Here is a 24266-nt window from a genome sequence, read left to right as displayed (position 1 = left end):
GGTGGACCATGAGAGCATTACGCTAAGTGCAACAAGTCAGACAGAGGAAGACAGATGCTATATGATACCACTTATATGTGGAACCTAAAAAACACCAAACTCGTAGAAACAGAGGCTAGAATGTTGGTTACCAGAATGGACAGGTATAGGTCAAACGGTATAAATTGTCAGTTGTGAGGTGAATAAGTTCTGGGGATCTACTGGGCGGCATAGTGACTCTAGCTAATAATTCTGTATTACATGCTTGCAAGTTGTTAAGAGGTTAGGTCTTAAATATTCTCACTACAAAAAAAGAAATGATGGTTATGTGACATGATGGAGGTATGCGCTAAGCTACTGTGGTAATCGTTTTGCAATTATAAAAGTGTATCAAATCAACACATTATACACCTTAAACATATACAATGTTATATATCAATTATATCTCAATAAAGCTGGGGCGTGGATATCATGCAACCTTTCATGAGTAACGTGTGTCAGACCCTATTCTGAGTGCCTTACATGTGTTATTTCATTTAGTCCCCTCAGCACTTCTATGCAGTGAGTTGTCATCCCACCAACAGTGAGGAAACTGGATATTAAAGAAACTCAGACTTGGCCAAGGTCACTTGCTGGGAAGAAGGGCTGGATTTGAATCTAGGCCATTGAGGTAAGGAGCCCAAGGGAAACTCCTTCTCAGAGCTGGGACCCAGGGCCCAAGCTGGAAATGTGACAGACTAGCTACCGAGTCATCTGACCCACCGCCTCAGGATCTCACAAACCCCCAGCCAGGACAGAGCTGGTCCTGAGCATGCGGGCGATGCTGAGCCTGCAGGTGTGGACCAGCGGTTCTCCTGTGGGGACAGAAGTCATTGGCACAACTAGCTGAGCTTTGGAGTAAGACCCGTGCCCAAATCCTGGATCTGTCACTTGGCAGTGGGGCACTGAACCTCCCCGAGCATCAGTTTCCTTGTTCGTAAAACGGGACTAACAAAACTATCCACTTTACGAGATTATTGTGAGGATTCCAAGAGGTCATGCAGATAAAGACACATAGCGCTGTGCCCAGTGCCCAGTGGCCAGTCATTAAAAGCTCATCATCAGAGTTATTCTATGTGACATGGGGAGGAAGTGATTGGGAGACTTAAAAAAGAAATCTGAGAGGCTCTGGAACTTTGAAAATGAGATACAGTGGTGGAAAAGGTGACAATTGTATAAATCAGTGGTTCTTTGCCTGGGTAGCCCATTAAAATCACTTAGGGGAGGGACTTCCCTGGGGGCTCAGTAGTTAAGAATCCGCCTGCCAATTCAGGGGACACAGGTTCGGTCCCTGGTCCATGAAGATCCCACATGCCTCGGAGCAACTAAGCCCGTGCGCCACAACTACTGAACCTGCGCTCTAGAGCCCACAAGCCACAACTATTGAGCCCGTGAGCCACAACTACTGAAGCCCGCGTGCCTAGAGCCCACGCTCCGCCACAAGAGAAGCCACCGCAATGAGAAGCCTGCGCACCACCACAAAGAGTAGCCCCTACTCGCCACAACTAGAGGAAGCCCGCATGCAGCAACAAAGACCCAACGCAGCCAAAAATAAATAAATTTATTTTTTAAAAATCACTTAGGGGAGATTTTTTAAAAATCCCATGCCTGGACCACACCCCTACACCAATTACATGAGAATCCTCAGGGATGCGGCCCAAATATTGGTCTTTTTTCAAAGAGCCCCAGGTGACTACTGTCCATCCAGAATAGAGAGCCGCTGCTGCAGGGCACGAGAGTTTCATCTGGGAGAGTTTGGTGAGGCCCTCGCCAGCTTTCTTCACGCAATAGGAACGGGTGGCCTCTCCAACAGTAAAATCAAAGCTCAGGGTCCCACTCTGATAGATGAAATTTACACAAGCTTTGGACAAGTCTGTTCTCCACCCTGGGGTTGCAATTAGCAGTTCTTCCCAGCTTCAGTGACATGGTGACAGATGGATGAAATGAATACACTGGGAAATTAAACAACGAGGCAATGTTATGCCAAGAAAATTAACTTGTCCAGCCCCGTTCCTTAGCAACTGCACTCTTATTTCAGGTTTCCTCCCAAAGCCTCTGGTTGTTCACACCACTCTCTTTCATCAAAATGTGAGGCACAGTTATTTATAACTTTAATGAAAGGGTGAGAAAGGCGAGGAATGAGGCAAAAGAAGCTTCCAACCACCCCTCAAATTGCATCGGGTCTGCCCCAGACAAATAGGATCACATTGGCAACTTGTAAACAGGGGTACTTATTTCATTTTCCTGCAGACATAGCATTTGGTACCCCTTCAAGTCTTCACAAAGCAGTCCTGCCTTTTATGAAAACACAGGCATTTGCCAATCCAATCTGGGGCTACCTGGATAGTCATCATGTGGGAGTCATGCCCTGGATGCCAGAGCACAGACCACAGTGTCCTCAGAAGAAAATCCCTTTTGTGCATCAGGAACAGGCGCAGAGCAGGTAATTGGCTGGTTGTCAGGAGGGGGTGCAGGCCCTCTTCTTTCTAAACTGCCCAGTTGAATTGCCAAAGACCGATCCTCTTCTCAGATGAAGTCTCTCCTGGGTGACCAGCAAGACCAGGGTTTGCTGAGCTTTTCCACTTGACTGATGCAGAATCCATGGGTCTGGGTAGCAGGAATCTCTGAGATCTAGTGCCTGGCCCAGAAACTTGGCTTCCTGTGCTCTCCTAATAGGATCCAGCTGTGCTCTTGGCTGCCCTGGCCTCATCGTCTTATTTATTGACCACTGTGGGCTTCTGGTCTTAAATGACTTTTTTTTTAAGTGTCTGCCAGAAATCTCTGCCTATAGGGTTTGCTCTATTGCTCTGTTTTATCCTTAAAGCTGAGGTTGTTAACCAGGGTCAAGAATTCAGTGGATCTGTGAAGTAGGATCAGAAGATTTAGGATTTGTACCATCAGAGTCCTGGAAAGCAAAGACAGAGAATGAGGCCAAAAAGCAGTACAAGATATGCTGGCTAAAACTTCCAAAATTTGGAAAGACATAAACCTACAGATTCAAGCTGCTGATAAAAACAGGACAAACCTAAAGAAATCCATGCCAAGACACATCATAATTAAACTTCAGAAAACTAGAAACAACACAAAATCCTGAAAACAGCCACCGGAAGAAAATGACACCTAAGTACAGGGCAAAAACAATTAGAATGACAGTGAATTTCTCAGCAGAAACTGGGGAGGCTGGATCAAAATGGAACCATATTTTTCAGGTGATGAAAAAATAACTTAAAACTCAAAATCCTCTACATAGAAAAAGTAGTCTTCAGGAATGAAGGAGAAATCAATGAAGATATTCTCACATAAAAGAAAACTAAGGGAAATTTTTGCCAGCACACCTACCCTAAAACAATGGCTAAAGGAATTTCTCTAAACAGAAAAGAAACAACAAAAGTATTCTTGGAACATTAGGAAGATCAAAACTGGTAAGAAAAAATAGAAAACTCTTGAGTTTTCTGAATTATGTTTGACAGTTGAAGCAAAAATTATAACACTGACTGATATGGTTCTAAATGTATGAAAAGAAAACATTTAAGACAATTATATTATAAATGGGAGAGGGTAAAAGGACATAAAGGAAGTAAGGTTTCTATACTTTACTCAGACTGGTAAATTCCTGACATCAGTAGACTGTGAAAAGTTATATACATATAATGTATTGGATAATACCTAGAGCAATCATTAAAGAAGCTATACAGGGACTTCCCTGGTGGTCCAGTGGTTAGGACTCCGCTCTCCCAATGCAAGGGGCCCAGGTTCAATCCCTGGTCAGGGAACTAGATCCTGCTTGCTGCAACTAGGAGAGCCCACATGCGACAGCTAAAGATCCTATGTGCCACAATGAAGACCCAGCACAGCCAAATAAATAAATAAATAAATTTTTTTAAAAAAAGAAGCCATACAAAAAGCTACACTCAAAAAACACTATAGAGAAATCAAGTATAATTCTAAAAAAAAAATTCAAGTAACCCACAGGAAAGCAGAAAAAATTTAAAAATGAAAAATAGATCAAACAGAAAACAAAAAATAAAATGACAGACGTAAGCCCTAACACATCACTAATTACATTACATGTAAATAATCTAATACTCAAATTAAAAGACGGAAATTGAGAGAATAAAGACATGACCCAACTATATGCTGTCTAAACAAATCTTGCTTCAAATATAACAATATAGGCAGGTTGAAAGTAAAAGGATGGAAGAGATATATCATACAAACATCAATCAAAGGAGAGTAGGATGGCTATATTAATATCGGATAACATCATAAAGATGTCAATCCTCTGCTTCCTCTCATGCATATTAACTGTGTAGAGGCATGGGGGGCATAGGTTATTTAGAACAAATTTGAATATATCTTCTTTTGTCTTCCAGGGAGGTGGGGAGATGAGACGAGAAAATAAATCTCGTTTCTGCTTGTTTCCTCTCACTTACAGTGAAGAAGGATGGAGGGAGAAAAGAAATTCTAAAATTTCAGTGTTTCTCCGGATTCTCCCCTGATACTAGTGCAGGGACCTGAAGGTGTGCACAGTCCCTTCACTTAGAGCACACAAAGTAGGCTGAGCGCTGCGATGTGTCTCTCAGATCTGCCTTCAGAGAAAAGGGATGTATTCCCCAGCTGTTGGGAGTGCTGCCGGGAGACAGCCCTCAGCTAGCAGTCCCCTTCAAGCGTTGCTTCTGCTGGAAAGAAAACTGCCTCCCCCAAGGTCCTGCACCCTCTAGGGACAGCTGCATCCAGTGACTAATTGGTGCCACGGTATAACGGCCCAGCCTCTTGCCCCAACTCAAGACTGAAGGACCATCCCAGCTTCAGAGTAACCTGTAGGATCAGCTGTGGCCTCTACTGACAGAGATCGCAAAGCAACTCCTCCCTATGCCGATCACGCTTCCTCAATTCCCTTCCACAGGTACTGATCCCAAGAGCACTTTCTAGTAAATACCCTGTGTCGTAATCTCCAATCTGCTTCCTGGTAACCCAATTTGGAACCACTGGTGCCAGGAATGATCCAAGAAAGCAGATACTGACGTGGAATCTCTCAGCTGTCATGAAGACCCCATCACAGGTGGTAGGTGAAGCTCAGATAGCTCTGGGCACAAGGTGGCAATGCAACTGTTAAAACTTTCACTGGTGGTGAACTGGAATGGTAAACCAACTGGGAGGATTACACTAGATGGTGCAATGTATAAGATATTCAAGAAGTCCGGAGGAAATAGTGTCTGTGAAGACAGTGGAAGGCAGTTGGCTGTGACCATTTAAAATTATAACAAAGGCTGAGACGGATTAATTGGCAATTTAAAGCTATATGTAGAATCCAGAGGGTCTTCTTGGTAGCATATGAAAAGGCTCTTGTCCTTTACCAAAGAACAGAGAAACCTGAGGACCAAACCCAGGACTTAATCGTAAGGTTAACCAAGCTCTTAACCTAAGCATGTTTACTAGGTCAAGGTCAAGGCCCTGTTGGGAAAGAATGGGATCCTGATACATGGTACAGAGATATCTGAACTAATGCACACAAAATCTTGATCTCAACATTGAGAACAGTAATCTCAATGAAAAGTCTTGATTTCATGTTCAGTTTCTAGACCCAGAATCCATTGACTAAAGCAAAACCTGGTTCCTGGGAAGGATTCAACAACACCAGGGCAAGTGTACATCGTAGTGATTATCTGTCTTTCCCTAAAGCACCCTACAGCCATCTACTCAGACAACTGTACGCTGAGGAAAAAGAAATACCCAAAAAGTTCAAGATTCTTGGGCACAGGATCTAAGTTCACACTGATACCTGGAAACCCAAAGCTTCATCATGCTTTGCTGGGGTCCTTTGGGAGCCAGGTAATGAATGAAGTCTTGGCCGGATTTGACTCACAATAGCCCACCAGGTCCATGGATTCACCCAGTGTTCATTTTTGTGGTCTCCAAATAATTAGAATAAACTCACTTGACAGTTCGTATAACCACTACATTGGTCCCATGGTCTGTGGGGTAAAGCTATCAGAATGGGGAAGGCCATTTGAAAAACTCTGAAACAGCCCCCCTCAGCCAAAATACTAAATCAAAAGCAATACCTTATTCCGGAAGGAATAGCACATATACGTGCCACTCTTAAGGGCCTGAAGGACGTAGGGGTTGTGAGTATTTGTTATCTCCATTTTATTCACCAGTCTGGGCCCTATAAAATCTAGGTGGATCCTGGAATGACACTGGAATACTGTAAAATCAACCAAGCAGTGGTTTAAATTGCAGCTGTTGTACTGGATATGGTATCTTTGCTAGAAAAGATTAATACGGTTTATAGCCTTCGGTCAGGCAAATACATTCTTTTCCTTCCCTTTCAGAACAAAAAATCAGAAACAGTTTGCATTTAATATACATTTTAAAGTCTTTTCTCAGGATTATGTTAACTTTCCTGCTTTCCAACATAATGTAGTCCAAAAATGTTGAACTAGATGAACATCCAACAAAACATCATACTGCCTCACTATCAATGACATTATGCCAAATGGATCTAACGAGCTAATTGGACCAAATGAGCAAGATAAAACCGATACATTTTGATTAGTGCCAAGCAGAGCCAGAGGACCCAAGCTTTATGAGCAAGTAGCCAGGCCCCCCATGTCACCCACCACAGCTACATCAGCACCTTTCCTTCAGCTCACGCCTATGGTCATTTGTTCATCAATGGGTCAGTTCAGTATGTTTGCAGAAGTCAAAAATAGATGGTGGGGCTTCCCTGGTGGCGCAGTGGTTGAGAGTCCGCCTGCCAATGCAGGGGACACAGGTTCGTGCCCCGGTCCGGGAAGATCCCACATGCCGCAGAGCAGCTAGGCCTGTGAGCCATGGCCGCTGAGCCTGCACGTCCGGAGCCTGTGCTCCGCAACGGGAGAGGCCACAACAGTGAGAGGCCGCGTACCGAAAAAAAAAAAAAAAAAAAAAAATAGATGGTGATTGCATTATAGCCCCTCTTAGTAATGGTCTTGAAAGACAATAGTGAGTTATGAATAGAGCTTCAGGCAGTATACCTGACCATCCACTTTGGGTGGAAAGAGAAGTTGCCCCTGGTTAGAATCTATGTGGACTCACAGGTGGTGTTAAATGGCCTGATTGGATGCAGGAACCACCAGCCCCTTCAGGGATTGCCTCAAAAGAGCCAATTCATTCAAGGTCATGCCTCCTTCCCATGGCAGCCTACATCCAATGACTGACTGACACAGGGTAGGTTTCCATGCTTCCTGTCTCCAAGACCAGACATCCTAGATATTCCCATATGGTTGGCTAAGGCCTCCACTGAGACTGCCTTGCAGCTCAACTTCTCCTTCTGACCAATTACCTCCTTCCCTTCCTTTCCCTTCCCTTTCCTCCCACAGGTTGTTGATCCTCAAAGCACTCCTTAATAAACAGACTGCATGCTAATCTCTGTATCAGAGTGTGTTTCTCAGGGAACTTAACCTGTGACACTATCTTTGAATATGTTAAGATGAGCTCCAAGGTAAGTAGGAATTGGGGAGTGTTATGGACTGAATTGTGTCTCCCTCCCAAATTCATATGTTAAGCCCTAACCTCCAATGTGACTGTATTCAGAGATAGGGCCTTAAGAGGTAATTAAATGAGGTCATAAGTGTGCGATCCTAATCCAATATGACTAGTGTCCTTAAAAGAACAGGAAGAGACACCAAGGATGTGCACACACAAAGAAAAGGTCATGTGAGGACAAGTAAGAAGGCGGCCATCTGCAAGCCAAGGAGAGAGGCGTCAGGAGAAATCAAATCTGCTGACACCTTGATCTTGGACTTGCAACCTCTAGAACTGTGAGAAATAAATTCCTGTTGTTTAAGCCACCCAGTCTATGGTATTTTGTTATGGCAGCCTGAGCTGACTAATACACAGCCCTAGCAAACTAATACAGACAGCTAAAGGACTAAGTGGAGGAGATTCCCCAGAAGAGAGAAATAATGAGATGTGAGGGTAATCTTGATGGAAAGGAGCTGACCAATAGTTTGGAGACTGGAGCCCAAGGGGGAAAATGAGACCAATAGGAAATTTTCATTTGGGGGATTGCTGAGAGATTTTGTGATGTTTTAAGTACTTTATAGTATTAGGGTATAAGTCCTCCTTAGGTGAGAGGCTTGAGGGTAAATCAATAAAAAGGTGCTGAGGTCCACATAGGGCTGGCCCTAAACAGAGAGAATAATACATCCACAGGAGATAAGGCTCAAGGAAAACTAGGAGTTCTCTTGGGGTAGGAATTCAGAACCATATACACCAAGTGGTCATTAGAACACATGCCCTAGGAATTCTCAGAAATCTTGGAGAGCCCACTGGCCAGAATGTGGGATAGATGTCCATGTCAATTTTATTTAAATCCAAAGGAGGTTGACTTATGTTAGAATTGGGATATGATGACTCTAGTTTGGGGGCCTGTACCCCTTCCTCTATGGTTTTATCATGGTTTTCATGATTGTCCACTTATCCAAGGACAATTGTATGTTCCCAAAGACAGAGACCATGTTTCATCTCACACCACCCAGAGAACCTAGCCAGTGTCAAAAAAAAAAATAAGCAGGTGAGTATGTGAATGAATGAGTGAATAAAACATCTGACAGGGGCAAGACACTCTTCTCTTCGTAGTAAGAAGATTATTCTAGGGACATTTGTGTTTGGGACTGCCCAGCCTCCACTCCCCCTTTCTGAGGGCACTCTCACTTCCTTTAGCTCCTTCTCCATGGTTCCAGACTGATAGGACTACACTCAGGTTCCTTGCCCTCTCTGATCAGGGAACAAAACCAAGTCCATCAGATGTCCTCTCCTTATAATTTTAAGCTTGAGCTGAGGGACACAGAGATTGAAAGCAGCATTCAGACTACTGGCCCCCAACCAGACTATTCCTTGTATGAACTTCTTGTTGTACTTCTTGGGTAAGTTAAACTCCCTTTTGGTACCTAAGTTTCTTCATATTAAACACTGTCTTAGTCCATTCATTTTTCTATAACAAAATATCATAGGTAGCTTATAAACTTACTTCTCACAGTTCTGGAGGCTGGCAAGTCCAAGATCAAGGGGCTGGAATATTTGGTGAGCCAGCATCATGATTCATAGATGATCATCTTCTCACATGGCAGAAGGGGAAAGAAATCTCTCTGGGACCTCTCTTATAAGGGCACTAATCCCATCATGAGGGCTCCACCATCATTACCTAATTATCCCCTAAAGGTCCCATCTCCAAATACCATCACAATGGGGATTAGATTTCCACATACGAATTGGGGAGAGGGACACAAATACTTAGTCTATGTTAAACACATGCACAAATACCCACCTTTCAAAGGTTATTGTAAAGATAATAATTAATAGTAAACACTTCACAGAACACTTGCATAGTGGGAACTCAACATATGTGAGTCCTTCTATGCCCTTACCTTTCTCTACACCTACCAGAATCCTACGTCAGTGCAGGGCTCCAAGATGCCCCCAAATAGTGCCACGGGATATAAAACAACATCTTTGCCTTAAATAAACTTTACCTGGAACTGATCCCAACTGATCTGCTGTTATTGTAAAGGCTGGGTGAGTGAGTGTGTGTTTTCAATAAATTCTTTAGGAAAAAAACCCATCAATCAGTGGATATTAGGACTTCCCTGGTGGTGCAGTGGATAACACTCCGTGCTCCCAATGCAGGGGACACAGGTTCAATCCCTGGTCAGGGAACAAGATCCCACATGCATGCTGCAACTAAGACCCAGCGCAACCAAATAAATAAATCGTTTTTTTTTTAATCAGTGGATATTAGCTATTCAATTGCCTGCCATTTGCTCTATTCCCATTGGCTACTTTATTCTTAATGTGTCTGAAATAAGCCTGATTCTGCATAAACTCAGTGACATGCTTATAGAGCTTAAGAAATCACTAATATTTTTCCATTTCTTCTTTATACTTTTTTGTATTATTTGTTTTAACAATAAGATTTTTGTATTATTTATAAAATCAGAAAAAATCTTTTTTAACAGAATTGAAAAAAAATCACTGAAGTATATCCCTGCTGTGCCACCAACACAGGCTGTGTGGCCTGGGAAAACCCCACACCCTCTCTGGACTTCAGTTACCTTAACTGTTAAATGCAGGGATGAGCCCAGATGCTCCCTCGGGGTCCGTCTCACGGTCTTGGACTCTACATGTGTTTCAGAGTCTCTCGCCCACTGGAATAGGGTATTTTCTTTTGCAGCACTACCAGCCAGTGGGCAACCCTCAATCTTTTCCAAGTCACAGCTGGCACAGCTGTAGCCAGAGTTCTGTAATGTGGGCAGTTCTTGGACTGTCCCAGAGTGAGAGGTTGCAATCAAATCCGGAGACAAGCCTTGTTCCCATGATGTGGAAGGCTATGCCTGCCCCCTTTAAGGTCTCTTTCATCTGCTGTGGGTATCAGGCACTTGGCCTGTTCACTGAGTCTGGTTTGCTGTTGAAAGAGAGCATAGCAAGCTACTGTTCTCTGAGCAAGTGTGCTGACTGGGGGAAAGGGTGATGAGTATGCTTTGTGAGTATTAAATGCACTCAAAACAAAATCACCCTTAATGAATGGATTCATTAAGACACAGGTCTGAACTGCCTTGACAATAAGCATGAGAAATGAACAAATACTTCCTTGCCACGATCTTTCCTCTCTTAATCCAGGAAGGCTGTTTTTTATTCAGCCTTCAGCTACAGTCCCAGAGTGTCATTACCTCTTGATTAGCATAATGAGCACCTGAGTAGTAATGGCCTGACAAATTGCTCTTGCACTTTTCTATTTAGTAGGGCATTCATTCAAGAAACCAAAGCGTCCTCCCTCCTTGCATCCAAGTGGAAAATCACCAGCATCAAAAGAACAAAAATATGGGCAATAGATGTTTGCAGGCAGGTGGGAAGGATGAAAGGGAGGGAGGGAGAGGAGAAGGGAGGGAGGGAGGAAGGGAGGGAGGGAGGGAGGAGGGAGGGAGGGAGGGAGGAAGGGAGGGAGGAAGGAAGGGAGGGAGGAAGGAAGGGAGGGAGGGAGGGAGGGAGGCAGGGAGGGAGGGAAGGAGGGAGGAAGGAACAGAGGGAGGCAGGGAGGGAGGGAGGAAGGAAGGGAGGGAGGGAGGCAGGGAGGAAGGAAGGGAGGGAGGAAGGTAGGGAGGGAGGGAGGGAGGAAGGAAGGGAGGGAGGGAGGGAGGGAGGGAGGAAGGAAGGAAGGGAGGGAGGGAGGCAGGGAGGGAGGCAGGGAGGGAGGAAGGAAGGGAGGGAGGGAGGGAGGGAGGGAGGAAGGAAGGAAGGGAGGGAGGGAGGCAGGGAGGGAGGGAGGGAGGCAGGGAGGGAGGAAGGAAGGGAGGGAGGGAGGAAGGAAGGGAGGGAGGGAGGGAGGGAGGAAGGAAGGGAGGGAGGGAGGAAGGGAGGGAGGGAGGCAGGGAGGGAGGCAGGGAGGAAGGGAGGGAGGGAGGAAGGAAGGAAGGAAGGGAATTCCATCCCATGATAAAATTTCAGACCTCACTTGGTCAGCATCCAAAGAGGGCATGAGTTTGCTTGGAAGACCCACTGTGGGTTTGGGCTTTGTCTCAAAGCCAGCCTCTGCACAACAAGAGAACAGTTATCTGAGTGTCAAAGAATACTGCGAACTTGGAGCAACATGGATGGACCTAGAGATTGTCATACTGAGTGAAGTAAGTCAGACAGAGAAAGACAAATATCATATGATATCGCTTATATGTGGAATCTTAAAAAAAATGGTGCAAATGAACTCATTTATAAAGCAGAAACAGAGTCACAGATGTAGAAAACAAACTTATGGTTACTGGGGGCAAGTGGGGGAGGGATAAACTGGGAGATTGGGATTGACATATACACACTATTATACATAAAATAGATAACTAAAAAAGACCTACTGTATAGCACAGGAAACTCTACTCAATACTCTAATGGTCTATATGGGAAAAGAATCTAAAAAGAGTGGCTATATGTATATGTATAACTGATTCACTTTGCTGTACACCTGAAACTAACACAACATTGTAAACCAACTACTAGACTCCAATAAAAATTGAAAAAAAGAGAATATGGCAAACACAGCGCTAACGGGGGCAGAGAGAGAGCATGTTCAGGACAACCTATCACCCTGTCGGGAAACACCTGCTTCTTGAGAGCGAGCACAGTTCAGTGAGGATGGAACCTGCGCTTTGGAGCAGTCCGCCTGAGTTTGAGACTCAGCTTTGTGACTGACTGACAAGCCGTGTGATCTTGGACAAGCTACCTAGCCTCTCTGTGACTTACTTTCCTGCCCTATAAAATGCGGTGTAGGTAGATTGCAAATGGCCATGAACACTCTGTAGCTCCTTCCATCAGGAGGTGGGGATTTTCATGGTTCCCGTCTCACGGTGTTACTATCTAGCTATAAAATTCTAGGCTACCTGGCACGAAGCAAACTTTCCATAAAATGTAGCAATAGTTATTATCATCATACTGTTACTTGTCATTATCATGTCACTTGTGTGGTGTGGGACAATGTGACAGGAAGGGGCTTTGGAACCAGACAGACCTGGATTCAATCCCAGTGCCACTCACCGACTTTGGGTAAATGACTTCTCTGAGCTTTACTTTCTTCACCTGTAAAACTGGGACAAGCAATGCCAGCCTTGCAGGGCTGTGGTGACCTTGGCACAGAGTGGGAATCTCACGGAAGGACACGACTGCCACCACGCCTGCTGCTTGGCATATCCAGGGCGGCAGGACCTGAGCGCCTGCCGTGGGCACCTCCCCAGGCCCACCTGGAGCTCCGTGGGACTTGGAGAGAACACGGGTGCACTGAGGCCCCTGCGGGGCTGCCTTCACCCTGATGGAGTCCTCATTTCTTGCTGGAAGTTGGACGGAGAAAATAATCAAAGGAGACAGTACCTTACACGTTCAAGGCGCCTGAGAAGCATCCTCCCCGATATCGGCCGATTGACTATGAATTTCAGTTCAACAACAGAGGGATGTGTTTCCTAGCAAGATTTTTTCTTTTTAACACGTCTACTAGAGCAACACTTTTCTTTGATTGATTCCCAAACACCATTTTTTAAATACACGGTTCCACACCAAGAGGCTCTAATACAGTAGGTCTCAAGAAGGGACCAGGCCCCTGTGTTTTCTAAGAGCTGTGCAGTGATTCCGAGAAGTGCTGTGTCTGGCTGAAGGCAGAGGCAAAGGGAGGGGTGATCCTTCACCAGGCCTTCTAAACCATAAGGGCAGCGTGGCGTGGCAGGTGAGGGCTTAACTTGGAACCAGGGGATCTGGATCTGAATCCCAGGTCCCCACTGCTCGCCTTGGGACCAGGTAAATAAGTCACTTCCCTTGCCGCCTTCACAAATGAGGATAACACCTGCCCTACTCACCTCCAGGTGCTGTGGTGCAGGTCAGATAAAATCATTCTCGGGCTTCCCTGGTGGCGCACTGATTAAGCATCTTCCTGCCAATGCAGAGGACACGGGTTCGAGCCCTGGTCCGGGAAGATCCCACATGCCGTGGAGCCACCCAACCCGTGTGCCACAACTACTGAGCCTGCACTCCAGAGCCCACGAGCCACAACTACTGAGCCCACGTGCCACAACTACTGAAGCCCCTGCACCTAGAGTCCGTGTTCCGCAACAAGAGAAGCCACTGCAATGAGAAGCCCACGCACCACAACGAAGAGTAGCCCCCGCTCGCCGCAACTAGAGAAAGCCCGCGCACAGCAAAGAAGACCCAAGACAGCCAAGAATGAAAAATAAATAAAAATTAAAAAAAAAAATATATATATATATATATATATATAAAGAGGAGACTGTCCTTTGCTTTTTCTGGCTCAGGTTTCCTCGCTATAGCCCCAAACATAAAAATGAAACACATCTGACCTTTCGTTGTTAGGGCCTCTTGAAAGCTCTGCGTGAGATTTATCATGTCAGGGGCCCTGCGGAGATTCTGTGCAAACTCCCGTTATCCACCTCTGCCTGGCGCTTGTCTGTGAAACATTAATCGTATGAGCTCCAAGACCCCACAGTGGGCAGGAAATTCAACAAGCAGCTGCCCTTGCCACATTTGTTGCAGCCTGCCCTCCGCAAGGGGATTAGCCAGGGTGTCTCCCCAACATGATTCACTGGAAAATAGATGCTTGAATCCCACCACCTCCCCTTCACTGGGGTGGAGGGAGCTTCAGATCAGAGGTATTTATAGATGATAAGGAAAAATAGAACTAAAAAAAGGCAGAATAGAAACACAGTGGGAAATGAAGAGGAATTGACTTGGAAAACAGAGAAGGACAATTCAAAACCTGTTAGAAGTGTACACATTCAATTTTCAAAATAAGGCTTTCTACTTCCAAAGACTGACTGGGAATGTACAGTCTTCTAACAAATCAAGATTGCAACTTTCATCCATCCAAATAAATATTTTACATTTTCAACGTCTGTATACTGTCTTCTCTCACTTTGCAAAAAAAATCCCTGGAAAGGTATGCACAAATCCATTTTTAAGTCTTAGTTTAGATGTACCAGAAAATTCTGTTTATGATGCTATCATGAAGGTTTTGGAATGTAGATGATTAAATTTTGTTTACAGACCCACGTGTTGAACGTTTTAAAATTTCTCAAGTCATAGGTGGAAGTGGGTGATTAAATGCTAACATTTAAATAATGATTCAGATTTATGATGATATAGAAATTAAGCATGAAATTCTCTACTCTCCCTCTGATGGACCATCGGATTTAGACACCTGCAGTCTTGGAGAACACGGAGCTTGGCGCCATGTACAGAAATGCTGTCACTACTTAGATTGGGGCCAGGGGGTCACAGGCCCTAAATGAACAGTTCATTCTTGGAATTAGCTTGAACTGACAAATTTAGATTGAGTAGCATGTTTTCCTTGGCATGATTTATCCTTGCTTTGATCCTGGCCATCCTGAGGTTGTGTGGTTACACTGTGTGTGTAGCTGGCTTAGTTTATTAATCCCACGGCTGGAGACTGTTCTACTGATTTAATGTTTATTAAGAACCCACAATGTGTGAAACACACTACAAGCCCCAGCCTGAAGAGCTTCACACAGTGAAGTCAGCCCCAGATACATCCTATGCACATAACAGACACCAGTGCCTGAAGGGAAATCAATCAGGGACTTGCCTTGGGGAATAAAGGTGCTCCTAACCTCTCATCTGCGGGGGATGGACCCTGGTTCACTCCCAGATCTAGCCACACTCTTGCCTGGGTCCCCTTGACGCCAGCTCCGTGCCTTACTTATATTTGTCAGACTACTAGGTGTTCAGGAATGCAAGCCACAGGACAGAGGTGGTGAACTAGCCTACCTGAGAAAATAAACCTAGAACTTAGCACCCCCAGTAGAAGAGCAGACTGAAAATCCACAAGAACAAAAATTCAGAAACGTTACATCAATTGGAATAGTTACCTTAGCGTCTCTCACAGTTGCTATTTCCAGGTAACTGTGGCCAACACATATTGAAACAGCCCCCAGCCGATTTAGTGAAATAAATCTATTGGTTGACTGCCAAAAGTAAGACTTGGAGACGACACTTGCAAAGAGGAGTACAGAACCTCCCATCAGCCTCAGAAAGGGCTAGTGCCAAGTACCAGGCTGGCTCCATTCCCAGCCTTACGACTCCTTGCAGGAAAAGGGCTGGATACTTGGTATTAACTAAAATGAACTACCATATTAAATTAAAAGTTCTACCTCAACCCTCTGTGGATTCCTCTAGGACTCTTCTGAGAGATTTGTTTGATCAGTTTGTTTTGTAGTCAGACACGTCTCCAATAGATTTCAGATAGGGTAAGAATTAATTAGTTGCTGTTCAGTTGCCAATCTGCATAATTTGTAAAGATGTTTATGAACACAATTCTCCAGCCTCTTTAGGCTCTCCATAAAGTCCACATAAATGTTAAAAAAATTTTTTTTTAACTTAAGCTGTAGGCATGATAGAAACTGGTGGGAGCTTTTCTAGTAATTAATGGGAACGCTTTCCTCTCACAGTTGACTTAAATCAAACTATCAGGGAACATTTCAATTTTTTTAACATGCCAGCAACCAGGATTTGGAATAATTCATGGTGTATAACTTTATAACGTCATTGACCTAAAATTGAATGACAATACTTTAAAAAAAAAAAACTGATTGGACTCATACAGAGCCTTACACAGAGATGTGTAAGGAAACTGTTGAATGGATACCTATATATTCTGTGATAGGATTTACCTCTATGTGCTCCACCAGGTATTGTCTAAAGGCTAATAGAGTATTCCCAAAGCTTCATTCAGATGTTTCTGAGGTTCATTAGAAAGAGAATAATTCTTAAGGCATTTAACCTTGGATGCATGTTAAAATCACCTGAAGTGCTTTGAAAAATGCTGATACCCAGTCCCCATCTCAAATCAACTGGACTCTCTGGGGATAGGACCTAGGCACTGATGTTTTTTGAAAGCTCCCCAGGTAATTCTAGGAGCAGCCAGGGCTGAGAACCAGTGACTTAAACCCTCCAGTGAAGAGACCACAATCAATCAGATTCCTCCCCCAACTACTTCCACCCCTTCCCCCAATCCCTCCCGTCTCCACACATACCCATCCAAAGAATGATCTGAGGAAACAGGAAATGTCTAGCCTTGAGTCTCCCAAACAGTAGAGCTGCTGGAAGCACAGGAACCAGTCCCTGGGATGCTGGGAGATGAGCTCATTTGGGGTGGGGGAGTGACATCATGCTGTGCGTGGGTCACATTATTAGAGCACAGGCTCTTTGTTCTCTAAATCCACAGACGAAGCTGAAAGTTAGTTTTAGCGCCATTGCCAGAGGTAACGGCATCTCCCAAGTTCACCTGCCTTTTCCTTTCTCCAGCCTTTTCCTGCCCTTCCCCATGCTGTGAAAAGTCTAGTCATATAAGTACTAAAGACTCATATTGCTAACGAGCCCAGCGATGAATGGAGCCACTCTTCCATTGTGCTTACTGACATCAGAGTAAAAGGGTATAATCCTTGTCATCCCCAAATCACCCCCTCTTTCCCTTCCTTTCGGGGCACACTTTAATGAGTGAATGAGCTCATTGAGAGTAACAGAAGGGGAGAGGTGGGAAAACACTGGTTCTGCTGTTTAGTGCTGGAGTAGTACTGGAATCTTCCAGTTGGTAGCTGAATGGCTGCAGACACCACTCCATGGCCTATATGCCACAAGGGCTAATCTGACAGCTGCATATCATGTATCATTTCCCAAGACTCCTGCCTTCACTGCCACTGTCATTATTCCAGCATCAATGTGGAAACCCTTGTCCTCATTTAAAGAGCTCCTGGGATGTTAAGGTAAGGATTAGCAGCCTGGTATCATGGTCCTACAGTCATCACCTCTTCCCTTCACCCGGAAAGGAATTAAGTGTTTGATCTGTGCACCCTGTAGGTGGCACTTCACTCTTCTGTTCTGGATTTAAGTAAGCTTCTCCCCTTCCTTATATTCTGAGTCGATCGTGTTCCAAGTGTGTCAGCACAGAGCAGGCGCTGAGCAGTCAGTTGACGGCTGTTGATCCGCTGCGAGATCAGGAAAGAGCATTACGCTACAGCACACAGCGTACACTGCGTATCCAGAAAACCAAATATTTGAGTGCCTGCCTGTGGCAAACACTGGGTGTGTATATACAAACATACACGCGGATAGGGTGTCTGTCCTATGCAGTTACATATCCCCTTAAACGATTTGAACCTTTTCCTCTTTATCCCTATTTATCTATATCTTCATCAACTAATTCAGCTCATCATTTTCAAATAGAAATTGGGGGATAAGGAGGAGGGAAAACAGTAGCAAAACCTCTTGGAAGGTGGTTTGTAAGTGTTTTTGTACTATAAATTCAAGTGGATTTAAAATTAAAACCCCTTTGGCATATAAAGGTCTTATTCAGGAAATGCTGAAATCCTAGATGTAGAGTTGTAGTACATATTTCCCTGGAATCCCAGAAATTAATGGGTTCAAATTGACTAAGCAATTGTATCTCGGCTGAGCCCCTTTTAAAAGGCAACCTGAGAAGCTCTACCAACCCCAACAAAGCCATTTTAAACCCCCTGCTCATTGCTCCTTCATCTCCCCATTGAGCAAGCAGAAGAGGAACAAGGAAGGCAGCTACGGTCCTGAAATACTGTTCTGAACCAGGAGAAGGAGCTTTGTTTGGCCTTCAAGGGCAAACGGAGGAAATAATAAATCCTCTTTTCCTCTCCCCGGCCTCCTGCAAGCAAAGCACAAGACTCTCAACAAAGCCCACTTAGCATTTTACAAAGACACAGGACAAGGAAAGACAGCGGGACAAGAAGGCTGGGCTGGAAGCTGTGCCCCTTATTGGCTTAGTATTAGCTTAGCTCTGGAATAAACTCTCCAGTCCGGCCTCGGGTGGGCATCCTCGGAGACAAGCGGACATGGAGTTCCCCAAGGCCTGGCGCAGCGGCATCAGATGAGCACGCTGACTGTCATGCTCTGGCCGTGCGGCGCGATCTTGCGGGGCCAGGTGCACAACAGCTTGCGTAGCTCCTCACGGAAGCTGTCGTGCAGCCAGGCGTAGATGAAGGGGTTGTAGCAGACCGAGCTCATGGCGAGCCAGTGGCAGAGCAGCTGCACTAACCCGAAGGCATAGGGGTCTATGGCGCGCGGGTCGAGATCCCGCAGCAGATTGAAGACGTGCAGGGGCAGCCAGCAGACGGCGAACACCACCACCACCACCACCAGCAGGCAGAAGGTGCGGCGGCGTCGCGCGCGATCCCAGTCCGCTTGGCTCGGGGTCACGCAGCCCGGCACCACGCGGTTGCGGAGCTTCACCGACACCCGGACGTAAGACAAGAGGATGACCAGCAGGGGGAGCAGGTAGGTGACGAGCAGCAGCCCCCAAGCGTAGAGCTGGCGCTGGCGCTCCTGGGACCCCCAGAACTCCTCGCAGAGGCGCACGCGGTGTGGCTTGAGCTCGACGTGGTAGGTGTGCACGGCGGCCGGCAGCGCCAGCACCGCGGACAGCGCCCAGATGGCCAGCACCGCGTAGGCGCTGAGGCGCAGCGAGATGCGCCGGCGCAGAGGGTGCACCAGCACGACGTAGCGGTCCACCGCGATGGTGGCGAGCGTGAACACAGACACATAGACGGTGACGGGCTGCAGGAAGAAGACCAGGTGGCACAGGCCGCCGCCGAACACCCAGCCGCGTGGCTCGAAAGCGTAGGCCAGCGTGAGCGGCACGCAGGCGGTGCACATGAGCACGTCCGACAAGGCCAGGTTGCCGATGAGGAAGTTGGTCACGTTGTGCAGCCGAGGCACCCGTGCGATCACCAGCACCAGCAGGCAGTTGCCCACCAGCCCCACGACCACCACGATGCTGTAGAGCAGCACAATCAGCCCCTTCAGCTGATGCACCAGCTGCAGGCTCTGGAATGGCGCGATGGCCTGCGCGCCCGGACCAGCCGCCGACCCATTGCCCACCAAGGCTCCTGAGCTCTGGTTGGCCAGAGTTGAAGCCGCCCGCAGCAGCCCAGAAAAGAAGTCAGGGGCCCCGGGACCCTGAGTCGCCAATGAGGCCATGGCCACCTGTCCAAAGAGAATCAAAGTCCGTCACTTCCCATTCTCTCTCCGCCCCCTCATACACCAACTGCGCCCCTCAACACACACACACACACTTCAGTGACCCAAATATTCCTCTGGAATGACTGGCCACAATAAATAACAACAAAATTTAAAGTGCCGTCACCCCTACCTCTGTAAAATTAAGTCTGTGAGTTAGATGTGCACAGGTTATTTCAATGCCTTCTACTCTATTTAGAGCCCTTACAGTCCCCACAGGCCAGATCCAGGAGCACAGTCCTACCTGGTGACTGGGGCTTGGCGGATGGAAAAGCGCTCCGGGGAACGAGGGGGAGAATTCTGATGGTCCCTAAAGGTCCTCCACCCAAGACGGCCGTGCAGCCTTCTCCGCTTCTCCGCGGAACTGAAGAGATTCAAGCGTTCCCAGTGGGCTCGCGGCGCCTCCCCTCCGCCCCGCCCCCCACTCCATCGTGTCCTTGTACGGAAAAAAGGGGCGGAGCACGCACCTCCCGACTCGGTGCTTAGAGAACTGGAGAGGTGGATAGTGTGGGGAGAATAGAAGCAGAAGAGGAAGGAGCGGCCGGAAACCTGGGCCGGAGGGGCGAGGGAGAACCTCTGCTGCGGGAACTTGCTGCGCCCTGGGAGAGTCCCGCTCTGGAGGAGAGCGCAGTGGACAAGGGAGAGGAGGCGCGTGAAGCCCCGCGCTCTCGGCAGGACCTGGTGCTGTTTGAACAAGGAAGGCGCAGGGGAGGAAGTGGGTGGGAGTTGAGACGGGATGTAGGAGAAAGATGAGGGACTCGCCCTCAAGCGCTGGATCCTGCATGGAGTCCTGGCTTGCGCTAACAGAGTCGCATAGGGGGTTCTGTCAGGGATCTCAATCTTCGCCGCAGGCCTTCGGGCGCTCGCGCTCCGCGGAACCCACTGAGCCTTCCCTCCGCCTAGGCTGGCGACGCGATCCGAGAGTCGCGGGTCCGACCAAGCCCAAGGAAGTGTTCAGCACCACGGACAGCTCCCACGGCCCGGGCTGCGCCGCGCGTGAGTGCCTGCCAGCGGACGACTGGGGAGTGCAGCCCCGCTCTGTGTCCTGTGCATTTGGAGAAGGAACCTGGTCCCTGGCCTGGTTCAAAGAGCTGCCTCGCCGCCTGCATCCTGGGCCGGAGCTGCAGACTTCAAGAGCTGTAGGGCGGAGTGGAGGAAGATGGGCCGGGGTCTCTGGGGGTCGGAGGGTGGTGACTTGTGATCCTGCTACGGGTCACCGCACATAGTGCCAAGGACGGCGCTGTCTTTTATCTCCCTGGGTCAGCAAATGCAGCCTCCGTGCCATTCACCTTAGACAGGCTCACTGCAATACCTGCTCGCCACTCCTCTGCTACTCCCTTCTTCTCTCCCTCTTTCTCGGCTACCAAGCTCTAATCCGTATCTGCCTGACAATACCAGTAAGGATTGTCAGTTCTGAGACCCTACCCTCTGCTTCCTTAAATAAACACCCTTAGGCCTCCTCACCACACAACACACACACACACACACACACACACACACACACACACACGCATGCACATACACACATATATATGCAGGATTTCTACCAGGATAACAAACATCTGAGAAACTTAAAAGTTACATACAATCTTTAGTAGTAGTATTAAGTCATCACTGAAATGTAAATTTAACCTGGACCAAGTTGGGAAAGGCAGGAAGGAGACTTTGTAGCCTCCCTCCTTTGAAGCTATCTCCTCCCTTCACATTTTCTTTCCTTTTCCCAGAGGATGGAGCTTCATTGTCCGTCTCTCATAAGCCCTTGTACTTTGTCTTCTGTCTGCAGATATTCCAGTTGGGCTGGAAAGAAGTAAAATGATTCTACTCTCCAAATTTAAGTGATTCACTCATACAGGGAGAAAAGTCAACATTGGAACAAAAGCAATCCAATTTTATGCAACTGTATTTATTCTAAACCCACATGTTCTGGGTTATAATCACTTTAGCTAAAGCAAGTATTATATTAAAAAAAAACGCAAAATAAAATACAATCTGTGCCTGCCTAATCCCTTACCCAGTGATTTTTCTCATGTTCACCAACAGGGTTATATATACCCAAGAGCAGAGGCACTCTTTTGCTTCAAAATATCTTTAACAGTGGCACAGTGGTTAAGAATCCGCCTGCCAATGCAGGGGACATGGTTCTTGCCCTGGGCTGGGAAGATCCCACATGCTGCGGAGCAACTAAGCCCATGCGCCACAGTAACTGAACCTGCGCTCTAGAGCCCGTGAGCCACAACTACCGAGCCAGCGAGCTGCAACTACTGAAGCCCGCGTGCCTAGAGCCCGTGCTCTGCAACAAGAGAAGCCACTGCAATGAGAAGCCCGTGCACCACAACGAAGAGTAGCCCCCACTCGCCGCAACTAGAGAAAGCCCGCATGCAGCAACGAAGACCCAATGCAGCCAAGAATAAAATAAATAATTTTTTTTAAAAAAAGAATACTTAAAAAAAATCTTTAACAGAGGAAATTGTGGTAACATAGTTGAAAAGGATTCGGGATGCAGTTAGGTCTATAACTAGACCCATCACTCTAGTCAATATCATTGATTATATAATACTAAACATAGTAACATGACAAACTTATCAACAACTAGAGGCCATGTAAATGTCAGTATTTGAAAGTTCAATATTGGGGTACCCTCCAGAGAAGAAAGTTGATCATTTGCCAAGCTCCTGATAAAATCTGGTAAGGGTTTCAGTGCTGTGAGCTTTTGCAAGATGGAAAGAAAGTGAACATCTCAGAATAGAATAGCCCATTTTAGATCTCTATTCTCTCTGGTCCTCATTGGAGTTAAGGCTAGGGTGCCTCTCAGCTAGGACATCCCAATTAAACCATACTAATGTTCAGACTTTCCTTTATTAATAGTGCTCCAGAAACCTGAGAGATCATGAATAAACAAAAAACTTTTAGGACAAATAAAGGAAAGATAGTACCTCACATAGTAAATAACAAACTATGGGATTGTATTACCTCCCCTACCCCCAAAGTCTTCAATAGCCCAACAAACAAAGACCAGAGCCTTTAGCATGGCATTTCCAATCACATGCCCCCCTCTTCTGATCCGCCCTGTTTTTTTTTGTTTGTTTTTTTTTTTGTTTTTTTTGGTCTGTCTCCCCATCTCTGTCTCAATCCCTATATTCAGGCCACACTAGACTGTTGGACACAGATATGTCCTCACCATCCAACATCTCTCTTGGGGTTTATTCCCTTTCTCTAGAATACTGGTTGCTTCATCCCCACGCAACTTACATTCTTCACATCCTACGGTGCCCAACTCAAAGATTACCCTGTCTTCAAAGCCTTTTCCCTTTCATGATATTTCTGTCCTTTATTACATTCTACCTTTGAAATTCTGAAAGTGTTTCCTCTGGAGCCTCCACCAGCCATGATGTAAACTCTTTACAGGCAAAGGGCCAATACCTTGAAGCATTTTTGTACCTACATTACAACATGCCTGAACCCAGCAGATACCAAATAAATGTCCCTTTTGATTGAATGGATAAAAATAGCCCCCATTTATTGAGGGCATTTTACATGCCAGGCACTGTGCTAATTACTTCACACACATCATCCCATTTGATCCCCTCAAAACTATTGTGTTGTTTTTGGCTGTGCCACAGGGCTTGTGGGATCTTAGCTCCCCAACCAGGGATCGAACCCATGCCCTCGGCAGTGAAAGCGTGGAGTCCTAACCACTGGACTGCCAGGAAATTCCCCTCAAAACGATTATTACGTTCATTTTACAAATGAGGAAAGTGGTACTTCAAGGCTAAGTAACTAACCATAATGGCACAACTAATAAGCAGTGGGGCTGGAATCTCAACTTAGATTTGCCTGACTCTGGAAGCAAACACTCCACTACTGTACTTTACTGCCTCTGAATCCATGACAGATGCACTGAAAAATACAAGTAGGTTCTGATGGGGTTGAATAAATAAAGGGAACCCCTCCCCCACTGTGGTTTATTACAGGAAGCTCTAATAAATTTGGTTACAACTCTACCTTTATTGTGTTTAAGCGAAACAGATCTTTAGGAACTTCCCTGGTGGTGCAGTGATTAAGAATCTGCCTGCCAATGCAAGGGACATGGGTTCGAGCCCTGGTCAGGGAAGATCCCACATGCCGGCGGAGCAACTAAGCCCGTGCACCACAACTACTGAGCCCGCGCACCTAGAGTCCGTGCTCCGCAACAAGAGAAGCCACTGCAGTGAGAAGCCCGCGCACCGCAACGAAGAGCAGTCCCCGCTCTCCGTAACTAGAGAAAGCCCGCACACAGCAGCAAAGACCCAACGCAGTCAAAAATAAAAATTTAAAAATAAATAAACAGATCTTTATGCCTCACCCAAATGTCCCTTGCTTATATCCCATGTAGGAGACAAGACCTTGGGCTGTATGAACTTCAGGAGGTCGTATTATGCTTTACGATGACAATAGGCAACAGGACGTAGAGAACAGAAGACAGAGACAACAGAGGTGAAGACTGCAGTTAGGAGTCTGAGAAAACTGCTTAAGGGCTCTGAAGATTTTATGACAGCCAAGTGCATGCTGATACACGGCAATTATCCCAAACTTATGAGAAACCACTAGAGGTCATCTTTTCAATTACTAGGGAGGAGAGAGCAGTTTTTGAAACTTAAGTCCAGACAATAACAGAACAAATC

At 46.3% G+C, this 24266-nt stretch overlaps 1 protein-coding gene across 1 annotated transcript; it reads right to left on the bottom strand.

The window, feature by feature from the left end:
- Positions 1–18453: 18453 nt before the first annotated feature.
- PRLHR (prolactin releasing hormone receptor) lies at positions 18454–19566 on the bottom strand. The gene has a single exon (XM_004316988.4). The coding sequence runs from the start codon at positions 19564–19566 to the stop codon at positions 18454–18456; it is 1113 nt and encodes a 370-aa protein (XP_004317036.3).
- Positions 19567–24266: the final 4700 nt, after the last annotated feature.

Source organism: Tursiops truncatus, chromosome 16 (assembly GCF_011762595.2).
Source record: "Tursiops truncatus isolate mTurTru1 chromosome 16, mTurTru1.mat.Y, whole genome shotgun sequence".
NCBI lineage: Eukaryota > Metazoa > Chordata > Mammalia > Artiodactyla > Delphinidae > Tursiops > Tursiops truncatus.
The sequence above is the reverse complement of the archived record's forward strand: the minus strand, read 5'-3'. Positions and strand labels throughout refer to the sequence as shown.